This window comes from Aspergillus lentulus (assembly GCF_001445615.1).
Source record: "Aspergillus lentulus DNA, contig: Alt12, strain: IFM 54703, whole genome shotgun sequence".
Lineage (NCBI taxonomy): Eukaryota > Fungi > Ascomycota > Eurotiomycetes > Eurotiales > Aspergillaceae > Aspergillus > Aspergillus lentulus.
The window spans coordinates 3,938,052-3,965,158 of NW_028322115.1; the positions used below are offsets into that span (position 1 = coordinate 3,938,052).

Below are 27,107 nucleotides of genomic sequence, written 5' to 3' on the forward strand. Positions count from 1 at the left end.
CGATAGGATAAACTATCAAAACTGATGATTCTAAACACGTGTGTGTTATTCTTGTAACAAAATCCGACGTAGTAGTGGTATCAAATAGTGGAATATCCAACCCAGTAAAATAAGTACATAACTCGTAAAAGAAGTAGAACGATCATCGTATGCAAGACACCGTGTGCTTACACCGCTAGTGACTCGTCGATGCTCCCTCGGCGTAACTCTGACCATGGCCTTCCCTTCCTTCCTCTCCAACATGTTGCCCTTCACCCTGTCTCGTCCCGTTCGGCTCATTCTCCTCAGAGCGGCCCATGAAGTTCTCAAACTGTGACCAGAGAGCTTCGACGGAACTGAACTCATTGCCAACCTGCGTATCACATTATTGACAGCCTTGGTCCGTTGGTTTCGTGTCACTTACTGCAATGATACTTTCCAGGTTGCGGTTTAGGCGGTTGATGTTTTGGAGTACTTGCTCCATACCCTGATGAATTCCGTCAGCGCTGTAGTAAATAGAGTGACTCTAATCCATCAATGAAATTGATTAAGGGATTTGAACAGCTGCATAATGCTGTCATTTCTGTTTCTCACTCAGCGCCGAATTGCTTACCACTGCGATTTCCCGAACCAGTTCAGCTCGCTGCTGCTCAAAGACTGTCGGGGTTGATCTCCTCGGTGTTGTTGACATTTTCGGCACGGTCCAATTGTTCTCACTCCACAGGGCAAAGGTCTTCAATCAGATCAGTCTGCTTAATTCTGGCGTAAGAATTGATCACAAAATATTGTATCTTGTGTATGTTGTGGAATTGTTTGATTGATTCTGGACGCGTTGATTTGTTGCCATTTTGCGCTTTGTGGCTGATGCGGGGCGGAAGTGGCAGTATCTGATTGGGCTTTGACCGCCTACCTTACCGCTTCTTTGGATGTTCTTTCAGTCACGGACGATGGTGCTAGGTAGCTAGTTCTTTCAACGTCCTTAAAGAAATTGAACAGGGACATGCTGCATAATCTTTCTCATCTTCGAAAAGGTAGTTGCTATAGTACGCAGAGAGAATTTCATATCATGTTCTGGACCCGATGGCCCAAACCGATGCTCTCCGGATCCACAAACACATCCTCCATGACTGAAAAGTTTGAAGCAATGGCTTCACTTTGAGAAACGGCATGGCAACAGTTGTCAGTCATTGCGTAGTGACGTGACATATGACTCTCTTACGAAGTAATCTTTAGTCTCTGTGAATTCAGAGGACTCTCAATGATGCTGAGACAAAGATGGAATAGCAATGCCAAAATGTCAACATTTTCTTGAAGCCGGTCCTGAATGGGCACACAGCTGTTAAAAGAAAATTGTGATGAGCTGCTCCTATCCGCTTTGCACTTAACATCAAAGGCCATACAAGTAGCGCCCATTCATGGCTAGAAAGCAACGACAAGCAAAAAAAGATAGGCCACATTGAACCTCATTTCTACGCCATGTTAAGAAAGAGGCAATGGGGGCAGACACTACCAACGCTTTGGCGTCAGCTGTCGAAGAGTATACAAACAAGTAGCAAACACAAATTCCCAGAAGCCCTCTTAACTCACACAGTCAGCCTCCCATGTCACCATATAAGAACCTGGCACGAGCTTCTCCATCTTTCTGAAGACATTCCTCGTCTCACACTCAAGCTAATCTTTCCTTCTTAACTCCCAGCTGACAGTGTGTGCCTGGACCCACAAGAACGTCAAGTTACATATACAGTATCAGAGTTCGACAGTATGGGCAAATTGAACAGCCTTATGCTGTCAGACATTGATGGCTTCAACACAGGAGGACGCGTGCACCTCCTGGAGACAATTGACAAACTACGCGAGCTAGGCATCAGTGAGAGCGTCTCACTTCCCCAGGTAATGCATTCATTTTCTCACGCGTTGGGCTTTGTTTTGCTGAAAGAAATGGCAGCTAGTCGTTGTCGGCGATCAATCCAGTGGAAAATCCTCTCTCCTAGAGGGCATGACAGGCTTCTGCTTCCCCGTGGCCAGCGACTTGTGTACTCGGTTCGTTACACAGATTGTCCTCATTCGAGGCCCCGAAAGCAACGCAGGAGTTCGAGTTACAATCATACCCGGTCCAACAACTCAGACGGATGGCGAGTTCAAGGCACACCTCTTAGGATTCGAGCGGAAGATGGCAGAAGAAGATTTTGGGGGTGATGACTTGAGGCAAATCTTCAATGAGGTAGGCTCATACTCAAAGCATATTGTGTCTCGGTTGCTCAAACCAACAGGCTGCAAAACACATGGGTGTCCCGGGGCCTGATACTGAGGACCCGAAGAACCTGGACAAGCGATTTTCTGATGACATTCTGAGAATCGAGATTTTCGGCCCTCAACATCAAAACTTGAGTGTGGTGGATGTGCCTGGCTTGTTCCACAGTACGCATCACCCAAAAAGAGATCAGTGCTTGTGCTGAGCGAACTCGCAGACCCCACGGACTACCAAACGGAAGAAGATCGCGACACCATTCGCAAGCTGATTAAAAGCTACCTCAATGATAAAAGAACCATTATTTTGTTAGTGGCGATTCTTGGAACTGGAATCGGAGCGCTGACGATTTGTTTAGGGCAGTGATGGATGCGAGAAACAACTTTGCCAATCAAGAAGTGTGAGTGATCCAACATGGTCATATGGGGCACATAGCTGAGGGGTCTAGATTCTCTATGGCTCAGGCCGCAGACCCTGCAGGAGCTCGCACAGTCGGAATCATTACCAAATGCGACTCCTTGGAGCCTGGCGATGAGGACAGGGTAAGCTGGCTTGCTGTTACCGAATGCAGACATGGCTGATCGATACAGGTTTTGAAAATCGCGAGGAACGAAGATGCAAAACTGACTCACGGTTGGTTTGCCGTCCGAAACCGCTCAACAAAAGATATCAAGGATGGTATGACGATTGAGGACCGCCACAAACGGGAAAAGGAATTCTTTTCCACCGTAGCGCCGTGGAACACTCTTCGACCGGACAGAGTTGGGATCAAACCCCTGAAGGCTTTCTTGGGTCAACTCCTGTATGCGCATATTCGTGGAGAGTTTCCCCATGTCGTCAAGGACATCGAAGAATTCTTGCAAGACGCGCGGGAGGAGTTGCAACAGCTGGGGCCTTCGCGGCAAACAGCCTCAGATCAGCGACGCTATCTGACTCAAATTGCCACAAGATATGAGCGCGACGTGTCGAATGCGCTCAGTGGCAACTATGGTTCTGGTTTTCAAGCAAACAGTCTTCTGAAACTGAGAATGCACATCAGGAATCTCAACGACGAATTCGCGGAGGCGATGGCCCGTGACGGCCATACTAAGATTTTTCAGAACCTTGACGGCGGACGAGACGAGGAGTACGAACGTCCCGGACAAGCTGAGGACGACGACATATATGAATGGATTCGGAAATTGTATCGCGATTCACGGGGTGCCGAGCTGCCCGGTATGGTGAATCCCAGTGTTCTTGAGTCCATGTTCCGGCAGCAGACCATGGCATGGAAGCCAATCGCGAGCCTATATATCGGCAAGGTAGCTAGAGCCGTTGATGATTTCAATCACGCAATTTTCGACAAATTGATAGGCGACGACGGGATCAGAGATCATCTCATGGCACGCCTCCGCGAGCAAAACCAGGAAGCCGTCAAACGTGCAGGTGACGAGTTGGCCAGTCTACTACAGTGTGAGAGGGGCGGTATCTTGCAGACAGTCAACCACTATTTTGCTGAGACGCTGGCCAACATTCGTCAAGAGCGCACTCTCCGGCGCCTCGAAGCGATGGGCTTTCGCGACGGCAATTACTTTTGTCTCGACCAAGTCGTGGGTGCGGTGCACCTCAGCAATGAGGATCAAGCTGTTGAGGATATCCACGATATTCTCAAGGCGTACTACAAGGTTGCTCGGAAAAGATTTACAGACAACGTCGTTCTCCAGGTAGCCGAACGTCACCTTCTTGGGACCAATGGACCCGTGAAAACGCTGTCACCTGAATTCGTTATGAGTCTGGAGGATAGCGAGCTCGAGCATATAGCCGGTGAAAGCTATGTGACGTCAAGCATGCGAAACGACTTGGCTTCCAAAGTGGATCGATTCCAAAAAGCTTTGCAGATTGCGAAGTCAGCCAGTATCTAGGTTTGCGCCCAAGTGTCAGGCATGACGGCGGCTTCAGTATCCGAGAAGATTGGGCCGAATGCTCGTGATGACATTCTTTTTTCTGGCGTACCACAGCAGATCCATGTCCTTGCTAGGTCTGAACTCATCCTCACTTGTCGTGTGTCATTTGCGCGTTGGGATAATGGTAATGGCAACGATTGCTTTGGTATGGGAAACAGTTTGCAGTTTGATAAACAAGTCTCTTTTAACCAGTAGTGCAAACCCTTAGCAGCTTTAGCTCATGGTGACTTCGAGTCTCGCAGAACTCGCTCACATTTGAGGCAGATAGCATGCCGTTTTCTCGGAGCCAAATAGTCCCTACAGTCTGCATCGTATCCTGCAACTGCAGAGGCTTCTTTTAAAAGATAGAGGAGCTGGATTTCTTCTTCGTCCATTACTTTTTACGTCCATTGTTGTTTCGACTTTTGAGTTTATCAATCAATGGTTATATGACTTGAAAGTTGAAGCTGCTGATATGCTTAAAATATGAGCCATATTTTCCTGAGGTGCCTGGCCAAAATCCAGCAGTTTCCCAGAACACAGCCCATGCCATTCGGAATGGCCTCACGTCTTCCCGAACAGGCAAGATAAAGCTGCAGCTACTTAGCTAATAGCGCGTAGGCTGCGTCGCGGTGATGTCATTTACACTAAGGATGTCTATGTCGGCAAGGAATGTTGAGACTAGCCATAATTAGCCTTGATCGATAAACCGCACTACGGTTACACAGTATCTATTAGTGTAACCCAAGTGAGGTAAACTATGTACGATGTCATATCAATAGTAACAAGGTAGGACATCGTTTTGCGAAGAATTCAATATAAAGAATTACAGCGACTGGTCTACGATGTAGTCAGTGGCTGTCGGTTATATTACCTGAATTTTGCCAAGACAGAGAAAGGCCGTTGATATGCGTCATCTGTCCCTTGGGTCGCGATATGGAGAAGGAAGGGGCGCAGAGGGAAACGAACGGCTTTAGAGTCTCAAGTGGGCGAGAAGTCTCAGTGTCTCAGTCTGGAGAAAATAGAAGAGTCGAGACTCTCTCGGGTTCTCGGATGCGGTCATTGTCGTTCTCGGTTTTTAGCGCTGGGTATGAATCCCAAAACCGTAATGGACGGGTTGATAGATGAAACAGGAGTACAGGACTGTTTCGACTTTTGAAAGTTATCGCACGGCGGTTACAAGGTACAACCGTACAACATTCAGGAGGCTCCTGTTTGACTTTGGGATGGGACCAAGGATTCAGAGGACAGTTAATATTTGGTCTCAAAGTTGAGATTGCCAACCAGCTCGGAAAGACCCGCTGATCAACCACAGGACGTCATGGCTTTGAGGAGTTCGTGTTATAGTGGAGTTTATGGAGTTTTACACAGTGGGACACTTCAAACAAAGTTAGAGAGGTAGTGTCTGAGGAATGTCTGATTGATAATGAGAAAATCTTTCCCGAAACAGACGAACCATCAGGCTGCTTCATCCTCCATCTTCTCACACGATCATCAATCCTTATTTGCTCGAGCGCAGCCACATCAGCAGTGTGTAAGCCATTTTCCTTCGCAAGCGCCCACTCGGGATTCTGCTGCGGCCAGCCACAATGTAAAATCGCTGGACGATCGTTGCCAGTACGAGACACAGACCCCCACCTGTGCATGGTAAGGATCATCATGCGCACTCCTAAGTGATGCCGCTGAGCAATAGTATCTCGGCGCCCTCGGTGCGGTGGGAGATCTGTGTGTCGGATAAGGTCATTCGCAACAGAAGGAAAAATTCTAAACCCCGCAAATTTGGGATTATCGGCTGCATTGCCCATCCTCTTCAGTCACGGGAGCTGGTGGCTGTCAATCTTTAAAAATGTTTATTCCTCACGCGGGTCTTTATAATCCTGGATGGCCCTCCGCTCCCTATTGATCTCTCGTTGCTTTTGCGGAAATTGTATTCCACACCGATTGTCCGTCATCATCGCTTATTCTCAGCGAACAAATGTCTTCACCTCGTCTGACAGCATCTCTCAGCATACTTCCATCACTGTCAGTCCGCTTCTGTTGACTCAGCACTGCACTGGGCACCACATAAGCCATCCATTACAAGCAACTACACCAACACTCGAAAAATGCGAGACATGCCATCCAGGTTCATTGAAATCCTCGATCCCTCAGATAACCTGCGCTTCTCCGACTCGGATGTCCGCCTGGAAGATGTCCTAGCCGATCACGAGGCCATCGTCACTCGACCCCGGTCCGCCACAAAGACCAGTGACCGATCAGACCGTGATAACTCCTCCTCGTCGGGGCAGCGTTGGAAAAGACTGAGCACTATCCTAATCACGCCCCGACGACCTTCCACATCGTGATCACTACACTACGGTCCCAGAACCGAGTTCTGGTATATTTCAGTTATCTTGCGACGATTAGACAGATACAAGGGACTGCCACATTAGACACGGATATCTAATACCTCTACGATACGTTATTCTGGATGACCGGGATAGTTGACTGGCTCAACCCAAGGGCTCTTCTTGTTGGCTGGGACTTGGTTGGAAATCCTCTGTTACGATAATGACGTTACGAAAATGAGCCCTCCTATACCCCGTGCATTATGCTATACACTTTTCTTTTCCTCCTTGTTCAATAAGAGTCGGCTGGCCTAAAACACGCAATCCTTCTCCATCATGTACTACTACGTTATGTTTTGTTGGATCATCCTGCGCCACTGCATCCAACCGAATTCGGACGGGCATCCGAAATCGCCACTGCTGGCGTGGCCTGTACAGCATGACCTGCAAATCATCCCAAGTGCATTGGCATACCTGTGGATAGATAGATTGACGGATATAATGGGACCCATTGCGTACTCGGTGGAGTTCAAGGGTGTATGTCGATCCTGATCGTCTGTGTTGATCAGACATGCCGTTGATCCGGACATACAAGCGAACTATATTTAGACTTACAAAATAGATCAAGTATTCTGCTGAATGACAGGATCAAAGTACCTAGTGTCTAGTCTACCTCTTCTCCAAAGTTATATTATTCTTAGTACGCATTCCAGCGCCTGTGACGTCATGGGCGCATGCTCAGCCCCGGTGTGCCTTGGCGCCTAAACATGTACCTTTCTCTACGTATGATTATGACGATGAACATATCAAAGGATGGTACACTTTGAAGATGAAGATTGATTCGCTGGCAGCAAGTTGAAGAACAATGGCAGGCTAAAGATTTCTGTAAATTCCTAGCTCAGCAATGCCTCAATCCATGAATTGCCACACCCAGCACATGCAGCCCCGAAGCTGTTCCGCCGCCAGCACGATATCAGCCTCCCTACCCTGTCTGGGTCGTTCGAGTAGCTCCTCAAAAGAAAGAACGAGAGGAGCCCCAGAAACAGACTCGGGACTGATCTCAGTAGTCTGCGCAGCGTACGCCGGCAGAGAAGCCACAGGCTGATAGGATGGCTGATGCTGATGTTGCTGTATCGGCGCGCGCTCTTGCTCCCATTTCTCGATAATCAACGTTCGTCTCTGGCGGTGTATGCCAAGGACGAGGACCATCCGGACTTCTCCCTGCGAGTTGCGCAGCCACCACCTTGCCTCTTCGCGGAGCCGGGGAAGTGACGCCGTGACGCCTGCCTCGATAACCAGGGTGGGCCAGGCTTCGCGGTCTCGTCGCATCCGGGCCTTGGGGAAGAGACATCCATCTGGCTGTTTGCCTTTGCGTCCTGCGCAGAGAAGCCGCGTGGTGGTTCCGCCGAACGCGAATTCTGCGGTAGGGTCCATTCCCATGCGGCTACAGAACAGATCGATGGCGCGGGTAATGTTGAGCGTGACTACATCTTGTCCGTGAGTGAGGATTTTGAGGATGCCGGCGGTATTTTCCCACATGAATCGGTAAGGGATGCCGTTCAGGGGACGTTCTTCGCTGTCTAGCTCGATGCGGGAGTTTTTGGTCAGTCCGAGAATGAGGATGAATTGGTTCTCATTTCCTATTTGGTTCAGGGAGGAGTGGACTCGCTCTGCTGTCTGCTGGAGGTCTTCTAAGGTAGTGAATTGGACGACGATGTGATCGTCTGGCAGATTTGCCGTCAGTTCTGGACTAGCCATCTCCTGGTCAGTCCTGAGCCGTTAGATAAGGTGCATTCGTGTCCTGACACGTCCTGCGCTTGTGGCTGTGGTTCTCAATCGAGTCTACTTCAACATTAGAGGAGCATGCAGGAAGGTTGAGCTTCTCAGAGGAACAGATAAGCTTGATGGTTTAAACTGGATGAGGGAAAGCTTGTGCACAGTGAAAATACGGCTTTTGATATGTGGCCCTTGGTTTTAAAGATGTACCTTTGACGTGCCCATTACTCTCATATATTCCCCTTGTAATGGCAGAAGCCTCAGGCAGTCAACACATATATGACGGCCACCAGACGAGGGTATTCGCAGGTAGATCTGGACCAGCTCATATCTGGCCATTACAGTCACATCTTATCCACATACTGCTCCCATAATGTAACATCAAAGAGAAATCAACGATTGATCTGCATCTTTGATCCTGATGTAGTGTTTGTTGATGTTGTCTAGATGATGCGTTATCAGTGACGTCACGCTGGCCTGCGACATATCAACCATCAACACCCGAGCATCTCTCTACACATCGTTCTGTTTACACAAACTATCAATCGCAAGAATGCCTCCAAAACGCACAAGAAAAACCACCTCAGCAGCAAAAAACCCACCATCTCCCCCACTGTCTGAGAAGAATGCCACGACAACACACGCACCCAAGGCCGAGGCCGAGGCCAAACCTGAGCCCGAGCTGGAGCCCACTGACCATGCCAGCCCACCCAGCTCCCAACTAAGCGAGGAGATAACAGACACCGTCCCCTTCGACTCAGATGAAGAAATGCCAGAGGAAACCGAACACACCATCGCCGAAGAAGCAGCCAAACAGAAAAAAGCCGGCTACGCAGGCGGATACAACGCCCTCAAGTCATTCAAGGGACAGGTATACTCCGGAATGGCAGTAGGCGGCTCCCACACCTGGACCTACGACGCAGGAACCTGGAAAGAAACCAAGGAGGAGCCTGATCTCTGGCGGATCGACTATCGCACCAACAAGCGGCGAGCGCGCAAGGCGCCAGAGGGGAGCGGCGCCCCCGTCGGAACAGAGTACCACTGGCTGATCGTGGCGCATCAGCATGTGAAGAAGGTGGATGCGAACACGTACGAGACGCATTTGACGGGCTCAAAGTACAAGCTGGCGTATAAGTCTGCGTCGTCGAACTCGTGGTCGATTCCGACGGTGAAGAGGCAGCGCGAGAGGGAGGCGGAGCTGCTTGAGGATGCGAAGCAGAGGGTTCAAGGGCTGCCGCCGGTGTTGGCGGCTGAGAAGGTTAAAGTGGAGAAGCATGAGAAGGGGCAGCAGAGGCTGGATAGCATGTTTACCAAGGCTGGAGGTGCGGATTCGGGATCGAAGAAGAGGAAGATTGATACGACTTAGTCGGGTTCAGGTTTACTATATTCTATGTAGCTGGTAGTAAGTGAATATACCAAGAATTGGTCTGTTGTATGGTACTTACACTATTACAGTTTCTGTACTAGATATCCATTATCTAGTGATAATCGACAATGCTGATTAAATGACCTCAAATACTCCGTAAGGGAATTGTGCGTCCTATAGCAACTGACAGATGATTTCTGTCCCAGAAGACTCGGCAGTGACGTACTCAATTCATCACAACACTCCAGACAGAACAGCCTCAAGGTGATCGAACTCGAAATCATGCATGGGATTGCCATGTGGACCATTCCAGCCAAGAACGGCTAAATTGATGGTTTAATTGTACCCCCGCAAATCTCGGGGTAGCAACAACCGATGCCGTCTTGGCTACACGAGGTCTGGGGTATAAAGCTCCAGAAGGATGATTTTGGGGTCAGTAGAAGTCCAAACTATCAATTGTTCTCAATATGCGAAGAATCGCGTCGTTCACTGCTGTGTTCCTCGCTGCCGCGGCACAGGCCAGATATATTGTCCCCGGCGGCCGATGGCGAGATACCAACGGGGACCTGGTCAATGCGCATGCTGGCGGTCTTCTGTATGACGACAAGTCGAGCAAGTTCTGGTGGTTTGGCGAGTACAAGATTGAAGGCCAGACGGAGGGTGGTGGTGTCTCAGTGTATAGTTCGGAGGATTTGGCGACGTGGGAGCCTCATGGGTTGGCTTTGAGTATGACAACCGGTCTCTTGAAAGCTTTCTGGCTAATATTCTGCAGAACCGGTTGAGGGACATCCGTACATCTCCCCCAAGCACATCATCCAGCGTCCCAAGGTGGTCTACAGTGAGGAGTCGAATCAGTATCATGTATGATCCGATCATCCTCTCTAGCTATGCTTCTTTTAACAGGCATTAGATGTGGTGGCATGCAGATAATTCCACTTATGGATGGCTTCTGCAAGGATTCGCGACTTCCGATAACATCACTGGGCCCTATACATTTGTCGACGCGATGGCACCGCTAGGCAACTGGTCGCAAGACTTTGGGCTCTTCACCGACTACAAGGACGGCCGCTCGTATGCGCTCTACTCGAACGGCGACAGCAAGTATGGACGCGATGTTTACCTTACCGCGTACAACAAGAACGTCACCGCGCTAGAGGAAGTCGTCTACCGGTTCCCGAAGTTTGACCTGGAGGCGCCGACCATCATCCAAACGGAGAAGAGCTACTGGGCGTTGATGAGCCACAAGACTGGTTACCGGCCGAACAGTAAGTGAGCGGGAGTTTTGACGGTAACTGCAATGACTGACCGAGAAGATGTCGTTGCGTTCCGCGCCGACTCGCTCAGCGGTCCCTGGTCCCAGCCGTTCATGGTTGCTCCTCTGAACACACGCACGTTCAGCTCCCAGTCCGGTTTCTCCCTCCGCATTAAGGGGACGAAGAAGACGACATACTTGTATATTGGCGATCAGGTAAGTTTGTCATTGGAAGGATGAATGGAAGGTAACGAGTACAGTGGGACTCCAACTCCCTTTGGGAAAGCCGGTACATCTGGCTTCCGATGGATATCGACGAGAAGAAGAAAACGCTCGACCTTGTCTGGAATGACGTCTATGACCTCAACGTGTATGTCACCAACCAATTGAATGAAGAAATACTGACGGATCTAGGAAAACTGGAGAATGGAAAGCCATCCGCGGCAAGACATACACCGCCAGCAAGGCCAAGACGAACGGCAATGCTTATAAACAGGAAGCTGTATGTCCTTAGCTTTCAGTCCAGCTTCAGTCGTAATGCTAATTGAGTAGAACTTTGCAACCGACGGTGTCATCCTGACAGGGATCTACGGCAATGACAGCACGGTCACCTTTGAGGGCATTGAAGGAACTGGCAAGCCACAATGGGTGTCTTTCTACTACCAGAGTACGTCTCTTTGCTCTGATTACTATCCATACTAATGTTATAGACACCGATGATATGGGTTTCGGCGATCAACGTAAGTTACCCTATCAGCCAGGACCAGTAGCAGAGCTAACAGTACCAGCGGGAGGCTCCCCCGATCGCATCGGTGGCTCATGGCAGCTCCGTCGCATTAGCAGCGTCGTTGTGAACGGGAATACTTCGAATGTGGAAACGCTTTATCAGAGGGACACCCACAAGAGCATCATTCTGTCGGCGCCTCTGCTGCTAACGCTGGAGAAGGGCTCGCATAATACCATTACAGTTGGGGGATTGTACAATGGATTTGATTACAAGGGGGCAGATCTGGATAAGATTGTGGTTTATCCGCCTGAGCATTGACAGTGGTGGTAGTGGGTGAATAAGACTAGATTATGTCCATAAGATGGTTATGTGCTCCTTTAGAAGTCTCATGCGCATAATATCCGTATGATCATCAAGAATTGTATCCACTATCTCAATCTAGATGTAGTAAACCAATGGGTGGTAAGAGTGAAAAGGCAATATATAGTTACACGGATGAAAGTCATAGACAATTCCTTCCCTTTCCTCGCGGTATAGAAAATCATAACGCAAGATAGAACACATTCACATCTATTCAACTATTTTACTTAAACCCCATTAATTATGATATTATAAGCGAGTGGTAAAAGCTAAAAACGACATTTCCGTCAAGTTATGGTAGAACCATCAAAAGGTACAATGGGATATAAATCTTAACTTCAGTGGCAATATCAACAAAAGGACTGGTACCTCAGTGGTAGAGGGTGAGATTGCAATCGCATCGCAAGATGTACTGTAATATCTTGAGGTCCCGTGTTCGATCCACGGTCAGTCCTAATTTTTTGCCTTTTTTCTTTCTGTTTTTCCGGCCCATCATTGCCAAGACGGCTTCTCCACAAGCATGCAATTAACTGTTAGCTGTGTATTATTAGCGTAGCCTGGCTACAGGATATTTGTACCCTGTCTGAATTTACAGTTGATTTTATTGCTGTTAGTTAAGCAGTTGAGCTTGAATGCCCTACAGCCCCTGTCTCGTTGTTGGATTAGGGGCTGGAACATAGACACAGAGCGCATGATGCACCTAGACGTATTTAGGAAGAGGAGATTGATCCTGTAGGTGCATACCCTGAATGGATAGAAAGTTTAATGATGCAAGACCCTATTTTAGAAACATAATCTTGGCTACGACAATCGTGGTGCCAGCAGGGTGCATAGACTAATCTGCATGCTTGTTTAATATGCATCAATATGGCTGCCTGATCACTGTCTGTACATACCAGGAGATACTTGATACACATATTAATTCAGGTCACAAGTAGTTGTTGACAATCAGACCCCGCAGATCATGCAAGGTGAAGTAAAGATTATGATATATGCAATATCATATCACATGCAATTAATATAAGGCCCCCAGTCATCCTCGCCATCATCTTCATCAGTTCGCAACCCACTGAAAATGGACGAGAGGATATACGAATTAGACAGCCAAGGCGACATCACCTTCCTTGTCTACGATGTCCCAGACTCCTTCCCACAAAGCCTAGACCAACTGGACCCCCTCCTGCTAGACGGTTCAACACCAACAACCACCTCACCTTCAGCAGAAGCAGCAGCAGTAGAAGAAGAAACCACACAAAACGAACAACCCCAAGCAATACTCAAAATCCGCGCCTCCTCCAAACACCTCACACTGGCCTGCCCCCAATTCACCCGCACCCTACACAGCGGCTTCCAGGAATCCCACTCCCTCGAAAAAGCTGGCCACCTGACCCTTGAAATCGACAACTGGGATCCCGCCGCCTTTCTCCTGCTCATGCTCATCCTGCACGGGCGCACGCGCCCAGTCCCAAGGAAACTAACACTCAGCAAACTCGTCGACTTCGCCGTGCTGGTCGATTACTACGAGTGCTACGAGGCGGTCGAGGTCTTCACTGATATGTGGATGACGGCACTGAAGAAGCCGACTACAGCGACGTCTCTGACATCGCTGGCGCAGGCCGAGGAATGGCTGTTTGTGTCCTGGGTGTTTCAGCATCGGGAGATGTTTGCACAGACGGGTGGGTATCTGCTGGAGAATTTGACTGGAAGGTTTTGTTCTGAGTTGCCGGTACCGAGGCGAGTATGCGGTATGTTTTAGATCTTTGTTCATGGGTTCGTGGGCAGCGCTGATGCGGCTAGATGCGATTGATCGCGCGCGGGAGGATGCTATAAGCGCGATCCTTGACAGGCTGCATAGTCGGTTCAATATGTTGAGCTCGGACAAGGTGCAGTGCTCGTACGAGTGTGACTGTGCGCTTCTTGGGGCGCTCACGAGACACATGCATCGACTGGGGATTCTGGAGAGACCGGCGCCGCCGTTTGAGGGGATTGCGGCCAAGCAGCTGGCGAAGGACGCGCCAGGGGTGGCGCTGCCGAGGTGGTACGAGCGTGGCGGCGAGATGCAGCATTCTTGTCTCGCGACGCTGGATTTCAATTCTTCGCTGAGAGGTTCGGGTGATGTGGTGAGGGTTGTGGAGTTGGATGGGTTGACTGAGCTGAGGAAGAAGTGACTGACTGCCAACTGTGTAGTTATGTAATTGTTATTCTATTGTTATGTCCATATGCATTACAACTTCATTTGGAACCGTGGATGCGTGCGTATCCTCGCCCCAAACTTCCAAAACAGCATCGGACACAGGCACATTGCCAGCGCAATAAACGCCAGTACCGAATTCCCCCACCCCAGCCCCAGCGACTCATACATCGACGGACCCGCCAGCGGGAGCACCGCACCGATCAACGACCGCAGGACGGTATTCGCGGCCGTCACAGAGGCCGCATGCGCGAGATAGGAATCGACCAGGTAGGTATTCGCCGGCATGAAGACGGTCACGAGCCCAATGGCAAAGACGGCCGTCCCGAGGATTGGCACGATCCAGTGCGCCCCTGCCTCGGCGGACCAGCCGTACCAGAATAGACCCGCGGGGACGAGCCAGCATCCGACCAGCATGGGCGGGAGCCGAGACTCAGGGGTGAAGCAGCCGCGGGCGGAGTGGGCGGCGGCGATGCGGTTGGACACGACGCCGTAGACGACGAGGCCGATGACGCAGCCGAAGCCGAGGCCCAGGTAGGCGAGACCGGCCAGGCCGGGGGAGAAGCCGTACTTGGTTTCGAAGATGGAGGGGATGGTGGTGAACATGAGATAGATGTAGCCGTAGGTGATGGAGCTGAAGAGGGACATGAGGAAGACGATGGGCGAGCGAATGAGCAGCTTGGTGGGGCGGGCGAGCGTGAACAGGAAGATCCCTTTCGTGGGACGCGTCTTGTCATGGATCGAATAGAGCGCTGGGTTGTTGGTTTCCTTGCGCAGAAGGGCGGCTTTTCGGCGTAGGAGGACGGGGGCGTAAGATTCGCGGTAGAGCAACATGCAGCTGACAGTCACTAAGCCGGTCTAGAAAAGCGTTCGTTAGCATCGAGAGTCGATGAGAGGAATGGAACAAACATACCGCGATAGCAATCACCCAAAACACCCAGCGCCATCCCTCCGCTTCGGCTAGGAAACCTCCTGCCACGGGCCCAATGATCGGTCCTAGGATAGCCCCCATAGCCCAAACAGCTATAATGCCGGCGCGTTTCTCCTTGGGAACCATGTCTGCCACCGTCCCCGAACCTATGGTCAATGGACACACACCGGCGACGCCCGCCAACAGCCGGAAGACGATCAGTTGCGGCAGGCTCTGCGCCACAGCACAGGCGATGGTGAAGATGAGGAAGAGGATGTTGCAGGTATGGTACAGAGGAACACGGCCGTACATTTCGGACAGAGGAGCGATCACGAAAGGGCCGACCATGTATCCAAGAATGAAAACAGAGACGACGAAAGAGCCGAGCATGTCGTTGGTAGAATGATATTCGCGCATCGCCTCTCCGACTCCAGGAGCAAACATAGACGAGGCCAGGGGACTGCATCATCTTAGCTGTGCGTCGGATGAATTTGACTAGGGGGAAGGACTCACGTTATGAAGGTATTGACTGCCATCAGCAGCACTTGGCGCGCTTTTTTCTTGACCGGCCAGTTGAAGGGATTGTTGATATCGTTGGGGCCATCCCAACTGACCAAATCCGGGTCTTCAGTGGGGAGGTCATGTTGAACCTGTGAAGTAGAGCTCTCTACCTGCTTTGAAGATACTGCGGTGTCTCTATCCAGGCCTTTTTCCAGGTCGGTGGATTCGCTGGGAGTGGAATCCTGCATGGCGGTGTTCGGATGTTACTTCTTTCGGTCTCCAGCTGCAAGACATTGTGCCAGCACATTCCAACAGAGGCAACTCTACATATATACTGCAAGAGTACCTCTCTAGAGAGGTGAACTGTGAAGGACAATCAATACTTGACTCGATCCCTCACATTCTTCGCATCGGGCTAGCATGGTTGCTTTTTCCTCCTTGCATAGTGCAATCAGCCAATATCATGATTTACCATTCTAATTTTTCAAGCATATGCAGAACCTGGGAGTTTTCCGGCCGAAAAGCCAATCATCTGTCGCGTTATGACTCGCGGGAGTCGGCCACTACGAACCCTGTGAAGCTTTTGGCTGGCGAGCTCAGCTGTTTATCTTTCATGCCTTGACCTCATATTTGTCCCTTGAGCCGGAGTCTCTAGATGACAAGTGCCAGGTTACACTTGACTTTGTTCATGCACGAACTAGTGGGTTTTCAGGCTACTCTTTCAAATCCTCTACGATCGATCCAGAAATGCATACGGCTCGGCGCGTGTGGTGTAACGCCAGAACCCCCTTACTTTGGGGAGAATAATGATCAAAATAGGGTGACAAAAAAAAAATTGAAATGACCTATCACCTACCTCATCTGTCAAGCCAAATATCGGACAGCCGCAACGAATCTCTTTCTGACGAAAGCGCTCATGGACGATATTGAAAGATAATCTGGGATGACTCGAGGAGATTGTACTGCCCAACATCTCGCGCAGGCTTAGCAGGGAACTGATGCGATCCGATGTTGATGCCGTAGAGGGTGTATGAGTGCGGCGAATCGCAACCACTAGGTCGAAAGCTAGGTCCTGCATGGTCTTTTCGCCTTTTATGATGAATCTGAAGTACGGCCTGTTCGTACCACGATGATGACACCGCGTCTTCTTTGTGCACATGATCAACATCCTGGGGGCGCGCGCCCGCAAGCTCAACAAGGATCACTTTGAGCCCCTGGCGGACGAGATGGTGCTGCATCTGCTGCTGCCGGCGCCGGAGTATATGTGGCGCGCGTGCAGCGAGGAGGAGTGGCTGCTGGCGCAGCAGCATGCGCTGTCGCAGACGCTGTATCAGCTGCTGCAGATGGATCGGATGGAGGATGGTTCTGGCGTGTTCGAAGATTGCGCCGGGAGGTTGGTAGTGCAGCTGCAGGGCAGGTAAATCATATATTATAAATCATGTATTTCTTTGTCTTTTATGATGTTACGATTGTCTACGGCGTACGATATGTTACCTAATGATTTGATACTGTCCTTGTGTTTATTTAATAATTCATTCTTTGGTATCACCAGTGGCCATCACTAGATACAAATCATATCAAATACATAACATGAATTCGTCAGGTGTCATTCGCATAACTAGACCAGTCAGATCAATCCATCGTCAACGAATACAGGGGTACATACCACTTTAAGAGGCAGTTTTAAATCTGCTGCTTGTGAGCCTCGGCCTTGGCGTCATGCTTGGACTCGTGGGCCTTGTCGCCGAGGGCATCCTTGGCGGCAGAGGCACTGGACAATGTTAGAAACTGCTGCAAGAATGGCTGCAAGATTCTGCAGGAAAGAAGAAACTTACCGAGTGCCAATGGGAGCATTGGAATCCTTGGCGACTTCCTTGTTGGCTTCCTTGGAGGTGCCGTGCAAGGCCTGCTGCACGCTCTCGCTGACGTAGTTGGCACCCTGCTTGATGGACTCCATTGTATTGGTTGTATTGGGTTGTAGATTGGGTTGGATTAAATTGAGTAGTAGATGGTTCGATTGATTGATTGATTGATTGTTGCTTGTTGATGAAGAAGGACATAAGAGGACGAAATATGAGGTTTTATATAGGTGGTACGGCATGATGATGTCATCTATACAGGACCCGAAATGTCGTGATGTCATCGAATCGAGCCAAGTATTGGATGCGCAACATTCAGGAATTAGCCTCGCAAAACAAGATTGGCTGATAAGCTCTATTGAGTCATACTGAATTTAGGAATTATGGTACCTAGGCTAGAGGTTAAGTCATACACTGCTTGCGTACCAGCCACATCTGCTATTAGCAGTAACCATATAGTACAAGTAGACGTCAGCGGAGATAGCCACCCCCAAACCACACAGACTTGGCTCCAGTCCCTTGCCAGTCTCCTCGGCTTGCACTAGGCTTCCAACCTCGGCAAGATTACGTTTCCCGGGTAGATCAGATCTTCCCCAGTAGCGCTAGAGTAACCACTGGGTCGTGCAAGGATTCACATGCAGCCGTTCTACCATAATGATACTGTCTCAGTCCCTGGTTTCCAGGACGGAGGCTGCGTCGTGGATTACGCTGGACGTAGCTGATGTTGCGGTGTCGCATGTGTATGTCTAATAGGCGTAGAGATGGCCCGCGCAACCCCAGAGCGACGGAGATGCACTTGCCGTTGCAAGCTCGACTTGAAACTCCAATTGCCGAACCATATCGGCCGATAAGGTGACTGCAATGCTGTGCTTTGGACCCTGAGTCTGGCGCCGGAGTATTCTCGGTGCCGGCGGGGATCTCCACGAGGCGCAAGATAGTAATCCTGGAGCGGTAGTCGAAGATGACGTTGGTTACGTCATTGGATCAGCTTGGCGGAGAGGTACCAGAGAAGATGGAACGAGTCGGTCCACCGGCCAGCGTCCGCACTGGCTCACGTCGGGCGCAAGACCATGTCCAGCAGCAGCGCAAATGGGTCGACCAGTTGCCGGGGCGTGTAGAGCCCGGACTAGAGGCCCTAGGACTCGCGAGGTGTCCTTGTCGTGCGCGCCGACGTCAGGCTGGACGGCAAATACTCTGGCCGATAAGGATGGCCTGTCTATCTGGCAACGAGACCGGATAGCCGAAATGCAGTGTTTGCGGTGGCTTTCATGACAGAAGCTCTGATCATGTCGTTGAAGGCCATCTAAAGGACGATCCCAAGGACAGCCAGACTCGGACGAATCGTGCCATTCCTGCGTAGCTAACTTTTGACGACTGGAGGACGGAAGCAAGCCAATGTTGCAGGACCTGACAAATGCGTATCAGTTTGTCCTTTCCCGGCTGCTTGTCTCCGTCGTCTGCTGGAGTCCTTAGGCGCCGGAGTTCGTGGTCGTTTGACAACCACCAGCTCCGGCGGCCACACCAAATGCCTGTTAAAACAGAATCCGCTGTCCAGACACTGTTTCAACTCATAAAATGCGTGCACAGAAGCACGAACAAGACTGAATGCTGGATGTGGAGTGACGGTGGTGAATGCTATATCTGCAGTTGTCATGAACTCATTCGAAATCATCAGGATTCTTTTTGATGAAAGTACAGCACCAATCTCTCACATAGTCACCCACGACACCATCGACCTGGCCACCACCGATTTCGCAGCCCCAGAAAGAATGAACCCGCCACCGCACGCCCTCTCCATCGACGAGCGGTGCCGACTCTGGCGCGGCCCTCCGCGACTCTGGCTTCCATATGGGAAGAATCTGGACTAAACCACGTTGTTCGGACGCTTAAATCCAGATATGCTGGTGTGCCACTGGATGCCCGGGTAACGGAGACGAGCCCGGCCCGCTTCGAGCCCGTTGTGGCGGACAAGCATGTCAAGGCGCGCGCGAAGCAATTACATATCGCAGACCATTGAAAGCGAAGCGCCGAGCTGCTGAGACGCAGTCAGTTTTACGAGTGCGTCGGCTTGAGACCATGGGACAGTCGATGCGATTGATGAGAGAGACATGTCGGGATTTGCAATTGGATCAGGTGAATGCATGACAAAATGTTGCAACTCCCATTTCATCATTGCTCGTTCTGCTCCTCGAACCGGTCTACATGTGCCGTATGAAACGGGAAGCTCAGTGAATATGCCCATGATCCGTTAAGCGTTATATAAATCGTCAGGTTACATACAATCCGCTACATCAAGTTGACCCCGCTGATTTACGCAAATTGCTCCAGCGCACAGAGAATGATAAACGACCGCAGCTCATTGGAGTTGGCAAACCCCGCATTCATCGCGCAATTCGCCCGGAGATCGTCCTTGGTGAACTTGGAGAAAAGCACTTCGAGCGAGGGTTGGTACTGGGCATTTGGGAGCTGCTCACCGACCGGGATGTCACCAGCAGGGCCCAAGGTTGAAAAGGCGTCGCTGATGCCTGGAGAGCCAGGGGTCGCGGGCGAGGACTTGCGCCACTCGTCTTCGGTGCGGGCGCTCCACAGTCCTTGATCGCAGGGTAGAGGCATCTTCATAATGAGCTCATCGTTGAGGGGCTCGTAGTAGGGCGATTGACGCCCGGAGTTGAGATCGCGGTTGTTCAAGAAGTTGACAATGTTGGCGAGGAAGATGGTGCGGCGGGCGGTTTCGGCCACGGCCCATTTGACCCACGAGTGAGTGGAGTTGGCGTTGGCCGCGGGCAGGAGGGCCGTGTCGTGCGACTCGAGGTAGGACCGCGAGAAACACTGGGTCATTTTTGAGAGGAAGGGCGATTTCAGCCCTTTTGTGCGGCGCCTGCGTTTCCAACTCTCGGATTTGTCGACGGGCGGAATGCCCATCTCGAGGATCTCGTAGAGGAGCATTGCATGCAGCGCATCCCACTGTTCCATGCAGTGGTAGGTGGGCTGGCCTGTCAGTATGACCCTAACACCTGAAGGAAGTGCTTACATATGACTCAATCAAGCTTTGTCGTTGCGCGTCCATGGCTCGCTTGACGTAGCCCGCGGCATCTTTGGAGCCCAAGGCACTTCCGCAGCAAATGGCCATGGACGTGTGCGGCAGAATCGTCATGTCCGCGACTTGTTCGGTGAACAGAGTGCGGTGAACGAACGGACAGTTGAAATCATCCTGAAGCAAGAGTCTCGGATACTGTGCAAGCAGACGGACGTAGTTGGGCGGCCGCACCCCCAGCACGTCGGGACTGCCACCCAGACCGGTGAGGGTGGACGTATTGGGGATCGCTGGATCTGGCGGCACCATGGAAATTTCGACCGGCGTACTGTACGGTTGCGACGGAGCCGGGGCCAGTGGTAATGTGAAGCTTGGATGGCTGGTCGGGACTGCCGGTGTCGGATCCAAGGTGACTTCGCCGACTAAGCCTGCTGACGAGGGCAACGAGGGGAAACCGAGGGTATCCATGGTCCAGACGAAGTTCTGGGAGCTCCACGAGTCGAAGCTGTCGGCGTCGGGACCACCCAGCATGCTTCGAGGGCTCCATAGCGACGGGAAGTCTGGCGTGTTCACGCGGGTTTCATCGGGTCTAGGACGATCTCTGGTCGACGGGGACGAGGAAGAGTCGGAAGAATCAGAGGGAATGGCGCCTGCTGTGTTGGCCGCCGACACGTATTCGCATGAGATGCCCCGTTTGGCACATCGCGAGCAAGTCGGTTGCGTGCAGCAGCATTTGGTCTTGGCCAACACGCAGGCATTGCACGCTTTGCGGCGTATCTTAGGTTTGTTCGACCGGAGACACCGGCGTCGATGGCGCAAGAGGAGGTCACCTGGAATCCATCGGTCTAGACATCAGCTCAGACGCAAGAAGATGGAGACTCAACAAACGGCGGAGACAAACGTCGTTGGTAGGTTTTGAAGCAAGAGTCACACTGGTGAACGTCGTTGGATGACTCGGATGCCGGCATGGTCGAAGGGCGGCATCAGGGAGACAGAAGACAGGAAATAACAAATAAGCCGGGGATTGTCAGGTTAAATGAATAGACTCGTGTCAGAGAGTAAGCCAGAGAATCCGACATATCCTGTTTTTCGATCTTCTCGATCCTTCTATGTCTGTAGCCTTGGTTCGAAGAAAGACGGGGTATTGGTAAGAAGGACAGACAATGAAAAGGTGAGATTTACGAAGGATCCGAAGCCATCCCCTGTGTGGTAAGCGCGGGGTCTAGCATTGATTAATCAAGTGCAATCAATGTAACATTGGCTATCTTCCTGGCTTATATCAGTGGAGCTATTATTACCTGCGAGTCAAAAGTCCCGTTTGTCCCGTCTGCATTATTTGCCCGTCCTTAGTGCTTATCTATTACCACACGGCTGTCCTTCATGCGTTTGCGACAGAAGAAAGTAGAACCCGTGGGTCAACGTCGCTCGAGTTTCAATTTCAAGATCGCACTGGGAGCGCTCGGCACATTTAAGGAACTAGAGTCTAGATTTGCGGGCCGCGAATCATGATCCACTTGGACCACTTTCTGAGGTGACAGTGAATTAGGAGAAGTGGTATAGTGTTCCTGTCTGGTGAAAGCGCGCAACTGAGGCTTGATGTTTTGGTGTATGGTTTACAAAGCTGCCTTCTTGTCTACTTGAGATTATAGCTAACTTTTATTACTATTTTCCCAACCCATCATGGTCTTCTAACTCAAGTACTAAGGCATTTTTGCTATTAGACTGAGACTCCGATGTTCTATACTTTGCCACCTCCTTTTATGCCTTTGAGTTGTCGCCCGCCTGATGGTCCGTACTTTCTGTGTGAATGGAAATTCTGCTTGCCTCAGGGCTTACTAACTGTTGATTCTTTTTTTTTTTATAGATAGTGCAGCATGAATTACATAGAATTAGTGCTATAGACTTTCATGAGTGAACTAACATGCTTTCTCCCTCCTATACCTGACACACAAAAGACATCAGTGAAGGATTAAAGTTGTAATCCACTATATGATGGCAAGCCGGGCTAGAGGATCATTGTACTCAATCTAATAATCCAAGGGTGCTCCTGCCAAAGGGCAACGGCACTTGGTGGATGACAAGACTAAGGGTGTTCTGCGCTAGGTAATACAATCTGTGCTGGTCAAGTCTAAAGAAGAGTGACCAATGAGATGCTTTCTCTGTATCAGAAAATCCTGATCTCCCACTGAAGAACCGTCCATGTTATCCAGTGGGCTTCTCCGGAATTAAATATTACTACCACATCCAGCAGTCGCCATTCTGCCGAGGTTGAGAGACAGCCAGGCTCTACACTCATCAAGGGCAACCATACAGAACTGACCCCTGTTCAGGTGGCTCAATTACCGCCCAGTTCCTTCACTTTCAAACCGCTTGGCAACACCTTTCTAGGTGTTTAGCAAGACATCATTCTCATCAGCAGACAGAAGACTATATCAACTATATAAAAAACAGGGCAAGATCTAATATAGATGGCATTGAATGCTCAATCCACTCACCATCCCTGCAGCCTGACTCTATTGCAGACACATTAAGCACTGCCAACCTTCCTACACTGCATAAGTAATGAACTTGGGTCCTCAACTACTTAATACAATCCCTGAGATTCTACTGATCGACCCGCAGTTAACGCAAGATTGTAACTCGTCGATCTTTGGACATGCCTCATGATTTCCACTAATAATGATAGGTCATGCAACAACATTTCACCAATGTCCAGAGTAACTTGTTTTTGTGTTGGTTGCATGAAACGCATCTTTTATGGCGAATAGTCATTAGGGTGTTTTTCTACGACCCTGGACTCATACCTTCTCTGCCAAACAAGATATGAGTAACAGCAGTTTGCGTCAAGAATGCGTCGGAACATATTCGTCGGAAGAACAGCAACAAATCATCCGCAAGAAGCGGATCTATTGAGCTTCTTGAGAGGGAAGACTCAGTGGAACAACCGTGAATCGCAGCGCTGTTATCCAACTGTGCTATGGGAGGAAATCAGAAAGATCATTAAGGAGGATGGAGAGCTTGAGCTTCACCTATGTTTCGCAGGGGCGCTCGCCTAGATTTCACATGGTTCCGTGAAAGAGATTGCTTCTACTAGTCGTCTCTCTCGTCGAATTGAAAGACAATGCACAGCAAGAACAGAGAAGAAGACTGCAGTTCAAGCAGCAGGACCGGCCCATCCGCAAATACGGTGTAATGCATAATGTAACCCGCACTTCGATTTAGGGAGAACAGAAAATGTCGGGCTGACCAAGTCATTAGCTAGACTTTATTTGAAACCGAGAAATAATCATGAATATTGTATGACTAACATTAGATACAAAACAAGGTACGTAGTGCCTACATGTTCATCATGGAAACCGGCCTCTGTATGGCGCAAATTTGCTAGCCAGCACCTGCTGTCTCATATTCTCATTTGCTCCTCGACGTCGAATCAAATCATCAAAGAATCTCTCAAGTTTTCCAACTTCAGAGACTAAGATCTCGCCCTTGGCACTTTAACTTTTGCTTCGCACATAAATTAATAGTTATAGGAGTTCCAATACATAGCCTAAGCTTTGTGCAGCAGGGAGCCGCGACCTAGCGCACCATGACACTGTTGATAGTATGGCTTGGACTTCCAGGTTGGTTGAGCCTTTTTAAGAGGTCCGCTCACTATGTTCTCAAGACTTGGTATGAAAGACTTCGGCGAAGGGCTGAAGGCGCTAGACATAATGAGCCAAAAAAAGCCGGTGAACTAAAAACATACCAGGGGTCAGCAAAGCCTTCGATATTCATCTCCCCGTCTTACATATTGCTAGTCAGCAGGTGCGTACTTGGAAAAGGCTTTCAGTTGCTATTAGAACACAAAGAGAATTTCCGCCAGCGGATCTTTCCAGAATGTCCTGTTGCATGGTGGTAGCGAGGGCTCCGAAATGAGGCCCCAATCCAAACCCACCGGACTCCTGGCTCTGCCGTATTCCTTATACGCAAGAAGGGCGGAATATGAAGCTGGCAAAAGAATTAAGACCACAAACCAGAGCCACCAGGTACCATACCCTAATTCAATCCAGTTTTGAGCTGATTTTTTGAGCGAAAGAAGAGCTGACTTTCGTCGCATGAACTCTAGGAAAAGATAGCAAACCAGATGGATAATAGGGGGAATAATGAGCAGCAACGCGAACACCGTATAAACTAGCAGTCCCGGGCACGGCTCGGGCTTGCTTATGACACATCCTACTGCGCCGGTCAGAAAGGTCCAAAACCCTGGACTGAAAGGCGTCGAGATTCCAAGAGCAATCATCAGTTCGTTTAACAAATCAGTCTCCACACTGTACTCAAGAGCGTTTTGGTTGGGATTGCCCCAGCCGAGGAGACCGGTTGTGTCAAGAATGCGTCTCTCGTGCACAGTCTCGGCCACCGGCGAGGACCGAAGCACTCGGCGTTGTCGCAGAATGTGTCTACCTTGTTCAGACGAGGTCGCTCTCATTACACCCCTCTCATCTTCACGCTGGTTTCTTGCTGGCCAGCTAACAGGGCCTGAATAAGAAGTACCCGTATCATACGTCCGATGGCGAAGCGATCGTGCTCGGGGATCAACTTCCCATTTGATGTTCTTTCGCGTGATAAAAAGAGAAAAGGACTGAACGACAAATGATCCGCAAGCCAATGTGCCATTGATTATATCAAGGTGCGCGCAAGCAGTTTTACTGACTCGACGGAAGTAGAGAATGGACGTCATCAGAGCCTGAAACCATCCAATGGCTAGCATAAAGATCCTGCCAAACCACCATATATTACGTGGCAGGCTTCGCTTCTGAAGATCACGTGGATCAACGAAGATCAGCGGAACGGAGCCAACGAGACGGTCATCATCCGGGAGAGAAGGAGGGTTGTCGAACGTTGCCCACATACCGACGCAGGCCGAGAGACGATAGGACCATGACATACCAGGCTGCTGGCGGATGCGTTCTCTTGTGAAGATCCTCAATGCACGCCATATGAAGAGAGCTGCGACGCTAATAGGAGAGCAAGCAAAGACAATCATCAAAAAGGCCGCCAAGGCGGTATGAGGGACTCCAGAAAGAGACATGTAATGGCCGAAAAGGGCGAGTGGAAAGATATGAATGGAGAGGCTTTTAAGGACTATATCCGCCACTGAACGCAGGTTTCCATCACCAGGGGGGATGTAACAAGCATGATCAAGCGCCATATTGTACGCACATCAGCCAGATTGTTTAAAACAACTTTCTCAGGGAGCAATTGCAAGAAGCTGCAACTATGAGCAAAATACCACTGACTGGAACGATAGTTAAGCTTACATCACTCGAAGTGTACCTCTTCGTACTATCTATACCAGTTGATGACGCCAATGACTGTAGAGCCCATATTCTGGGCGGCATCTGACGTACCATGAAGATTGAAATCACATGACTTGAGAAAATACCCCTAATTACCAAGTAATCATGCAGCTATTTAATATAATTCCTAATATGCTCTAAGTAACAACAGGCGCTGGACCCTGCCAAGTTAAAGAGTTTCATGAGCCGCTCAGGTGGCAGACTGAGCAATCGCCAGATTGACGGTGGAGAGCTATTATTGATCGCTCTACACCATTTCAAAATGGAGCGCCTGGTCTCCAGGAAGGAGTACCTGCCCAATTGTCACATGCATTGGAACTGAACACATGTCAATGATATTTTGTCTCTTGCCGCCCAGCCCTGTTGCCTTGCCTAATTTCCAGCGCAAGGCTGAGACTTGCTGGCTGATTATAATCTGGGATCTGACCTTGATATATCCCGCTCTCCAGGTTTCCCTAGGTAGAGAGAAAGTTAACAAACTTCCGCTTCGCCTCCAATATCTTTGGGAAATTATCAGGCCAGCAATATTAGAGCAGCTCGTAGCTCCATCTTGCCTACACCACCATAGCTATGCCTTGCCCCTCGCGAGAGGAGTTCTAGGTCGGAAGGTTCTGCGCCATACCTATCGAGGCAGCAGCAGCTCAGGAACCTCTTGATGAGGGTTTTGGAGTTCTTGAGGAACAGATGCAGCCGATCCGACCATCTACACCTTGGACCGAATCGGCGAACCTTATGTTGTGACTGCCTGCCTGCCCGAAGGAACATGCAGGACCGCTAGTTCCAAGGTAGATGGATCTCGGTTATGAAGCTAGCGGTATTAACCTAAAAGGATCTGTAATCCCAGTTGATAGTAGGGCACTGCTAAGGATAGGACCTTCTTGTTTTTGTACTAATGTAACTTACAAGACTGACTTTCCAGAAGACGCTCGCATTGATAATAACATTAATGATAGAGGATATGCTGAAAGAGGAGGAGCTAACAGAGACTCAGCAGCAGTTCTGGGTGCCGTAATTTGGTATCTCTCGCGGTGATACTGGCCGGTCTACTTGATGGGACGTATTCAACACGCGATCATCCCCGGAAATGGGAAGACAACAACCTTCAAGCGTAGAGATCTACCATTTGCAAGAGGGTGATGTAGAGATCCAAATCTGAACCGATGCGGGGTAATCCGTCAATGATTGCCGAACTATCCATGGACCATGGCAATATGACAGGTCCCATCCGCGACGTAAAGCAAACCAACCAGAAGCTTTAGCCCCTGTTTTTCTGGAGCCGGTCATGCGCCATGAACTTACGCCTTCCAATTGTTAGTCCC

The 27,107-nt window shown here is 50.0% G+C and overlaps 12 protein-coding genes and 1 non-coding gene across 13 annotated transcripts; 7 read left to right on the forward strand and 6 right to left on the reverse strand.

The window, feature by feature from the left end:
- Positions 1–175: 175 nt before the first annotated feature.
- ALT_7221 (DASH complex subunit DAD1) lies at positions 176–670 on the reverse strand (the record flags this gene model as incomplete). The annotated part of the gene is made up of 3 exons (XM_033557238.2): positions 176–352; positions 404–466; positions 593–670. 3 exons carry the CDS (start codon positions 668–670, stop codon positions 176–178), a joined length of 318 nt encoding a protein of 105 aa, XP_033413129.1.
- Positions 671–1,740: 1,070 nt separating this feature from the next.
- ALT_7222 (dynamin family protein) lies at positions 1,741–4,128 on the forward strand (the record flags this gene model as incomplete). The annotated part of the gene is made up of 7 exons (XM_089600202.1): positions 1,741–1,869; positions 1,925–2,200; positions 2,250–2,397; positions 2,448–2,535; positions 2,586–2,627; positions 2,676–2,769; positions 2,818–4,128. 7 exons carry the CDS (start codon positions 1,741–1,743, stop codon positions 4,126–4,128), a joined length of 2,088 nt encoding a protein of 695 aa, XP_089455664.1.
- A 2,126-nt stretch (positions 4,129–6,254) lies between these two features.
- Positions 6,255–6,494, forward strand: ALT_7223 (uncharacterized protein; the record flags this gene model as incomplete). The annotated part of the gene is made up of 1 exon (XM_033557235.2): positions 6,255–6,494. The coding sequence occupies one exon, from the start codon at positions 6,255–6,257 to the stop codon at positions 6,492–6,494; it is 240 nt and encodes a 79-aa protein (XP_033413126.1).
- Positions 6,495–7,385: 891 nt separating this feature from the next.
- On the reverse strand, positions 7,386–8,234 carry ALT_7224 (uncharacterized protein; the record flags this gene model as incomplete). The annotated part of the gene is made up of 1 exon (XM_033557234.2): positions 7,386–8,234. One exon carries the CDS (start codon positions 8,232–8,234, stop codon positions 7,386–7,388), a length of 849 nt encoding a protein of 282 aa, XP_033413125.2.
- A 571-nt stretch (positions 8,235–8,805) lies between these two features.
- On the forward strand, positions 8,806–9,618 carry ALT_7225 (uncharacterized protein; the record flags this gene model as incomplete). Its single annotated transcript, XM_033557233.1, has 1 exon — positions 8,806–9,618. One exon carries the CDS (start codon positions 8,806–8,808, stop codon positions 9,616–9,618), a length of 813 nt encoding a protein of 270 aa, XP_033413124.1.
- A 467-nt stretch (positions 9,619–10,085) lies between these two features.
- On the forward strand, positions 10,086–11,915 carry ALT_7226 (uncharacterized protein; the record flags this gene model as incomplete). The annotated part of the gene is made up of 9 exons (XM_033557232.2): positions 10,086–10,344; positions 10,391–10,479; positions 10,529–10,883; positions 10,932–11,086; positions 11,131–11,240; positions 11,285–11,372; positions 11,423–11,537; positions 11,581–11,610; positions 11,659–11,915. 9 exons carry the CDS (start codon positions 10,086–10,088, stop codon positions 11,913–11,915), a joined length of 1,458 nt encoding a protein of 485 aa, XP_033413123.1.
- Positions 11,916–12,316: 401 nt separating this feature from the next.
- Positions 12,317–12,412, forward strand: ALT_t151. The gene is made up of 2 exons: positions 12,317–12,352; positions 12,377–12,412. It is a non-coding gene; the product is annotated as a tRNA-Cys (tRNA).
- Positions 12,413–13,032: 620 nt separating this feature from the next.
- ALT_7227 (uncharacterized protein) lies at positions 13,033–14,125 on the forward strand (the record flags this gene model as incomplete). Its single annotated transcript, XM_033557231.1, has 2 exons — positions 13,033–13,702; positions 13,755–14,125. 2 exons carry the CDS (start codon positions 13,033–13,035, stop codon positions 14,123–14,125), a joined length of 1,041 nt encoding a protein of 346 aa, XP_033413122.1.
- Positions 14,126–14,181: 56 nt separating this feature from the next.
- On the reverse strand, positions 14,182–15,807 carry ALT_7228 (MFS transporter; the record flags this gene model as incomplete). Its single annotated transcript, XM_033557230.2, has 3 exons — positions 14,182–15,006; positions 15,062–15,518; positions 15,572–15,807. 3 exons carry the CDS (start codon positions 15,805–15,807, stop codon positions 14,182–14,184), a joined length of 1,518 nt encoding a protein of 505 aa, XP_033413121.1.
- Positions 15,808–16,716: 909 nt separating this feature from the next.
- ALT_7229 (uncharacterized protein) lies at positions 16,717–16,980 on the forward strand (the record flags this gene model as incomplete). The annotated part of the gene is made up of 1 exon (XM_033557229.2): positions 16,717–16,980. The coding sequence occupies one exon, from the start codon at positions 16,717–16,719 to the stop codon at positions 16,978–16,980; it is 264 nt and encodes an 87-aa protein (XP_033413120.2).
- A 262-nt stretch (positions 16,981–17,242) lies between these two features.
- Positions 17,243–17,516, reverse strand: grg1 (putative glucose repressible protein Grg1; the record flags this gene model as incomplete). Its single annotated transcript, XM_033557228.1, has 2 exons — positions 17,243–17,330; positions 17,395–17,516. 2 exons carry the CDS (start codon positions 17,514–17,516, stop codon positions 17,243–17,245), a joined length of 210 nt encoding a protein of 69 aa, XP_033413119.1.
- A 2,212-nt stretch (positions 17,517–19,728) lies between these two features.
- Positions 19,729–21,420, reverse strand: ALT_7231 (Zn(II)2Cys6 transcription factor domain-containing protein; the record flags this gene model as incomplete). The annotated part of the gene is made up of 3 exons (XM_089600203.1): positions 19,729–20,382; positions 20,450–21,297; positions 21,354–21,420. 3 exons carry the CDS (start codon positions 21,418–21,420, stop codon positions 19,729–19,731), a joined length of 1,569 nt encoding a protein of 522 aa, XP_089455665.1.
- Positions 21,421–24,287: 2,867 nt separating this feature from the next.
- Positions 24,288–25,520, reverse strand: ALT_7232 (uncharacterized protein; the record flags this gene model as incomplete). The annotated part of the gene is made up of 1 exon (XM_033557226.2): positions 24,288–25,520. One exon carries the CDS (start codon positions 25,518–25,520, stop codon positions 24,288–24,290), a length of 1,233 nt encoding a protein of 410 aa, XP_033413117.2.
- Between the last annotated feature and the right edge of the window lie 1,587 nt (positions 25,521–27,107).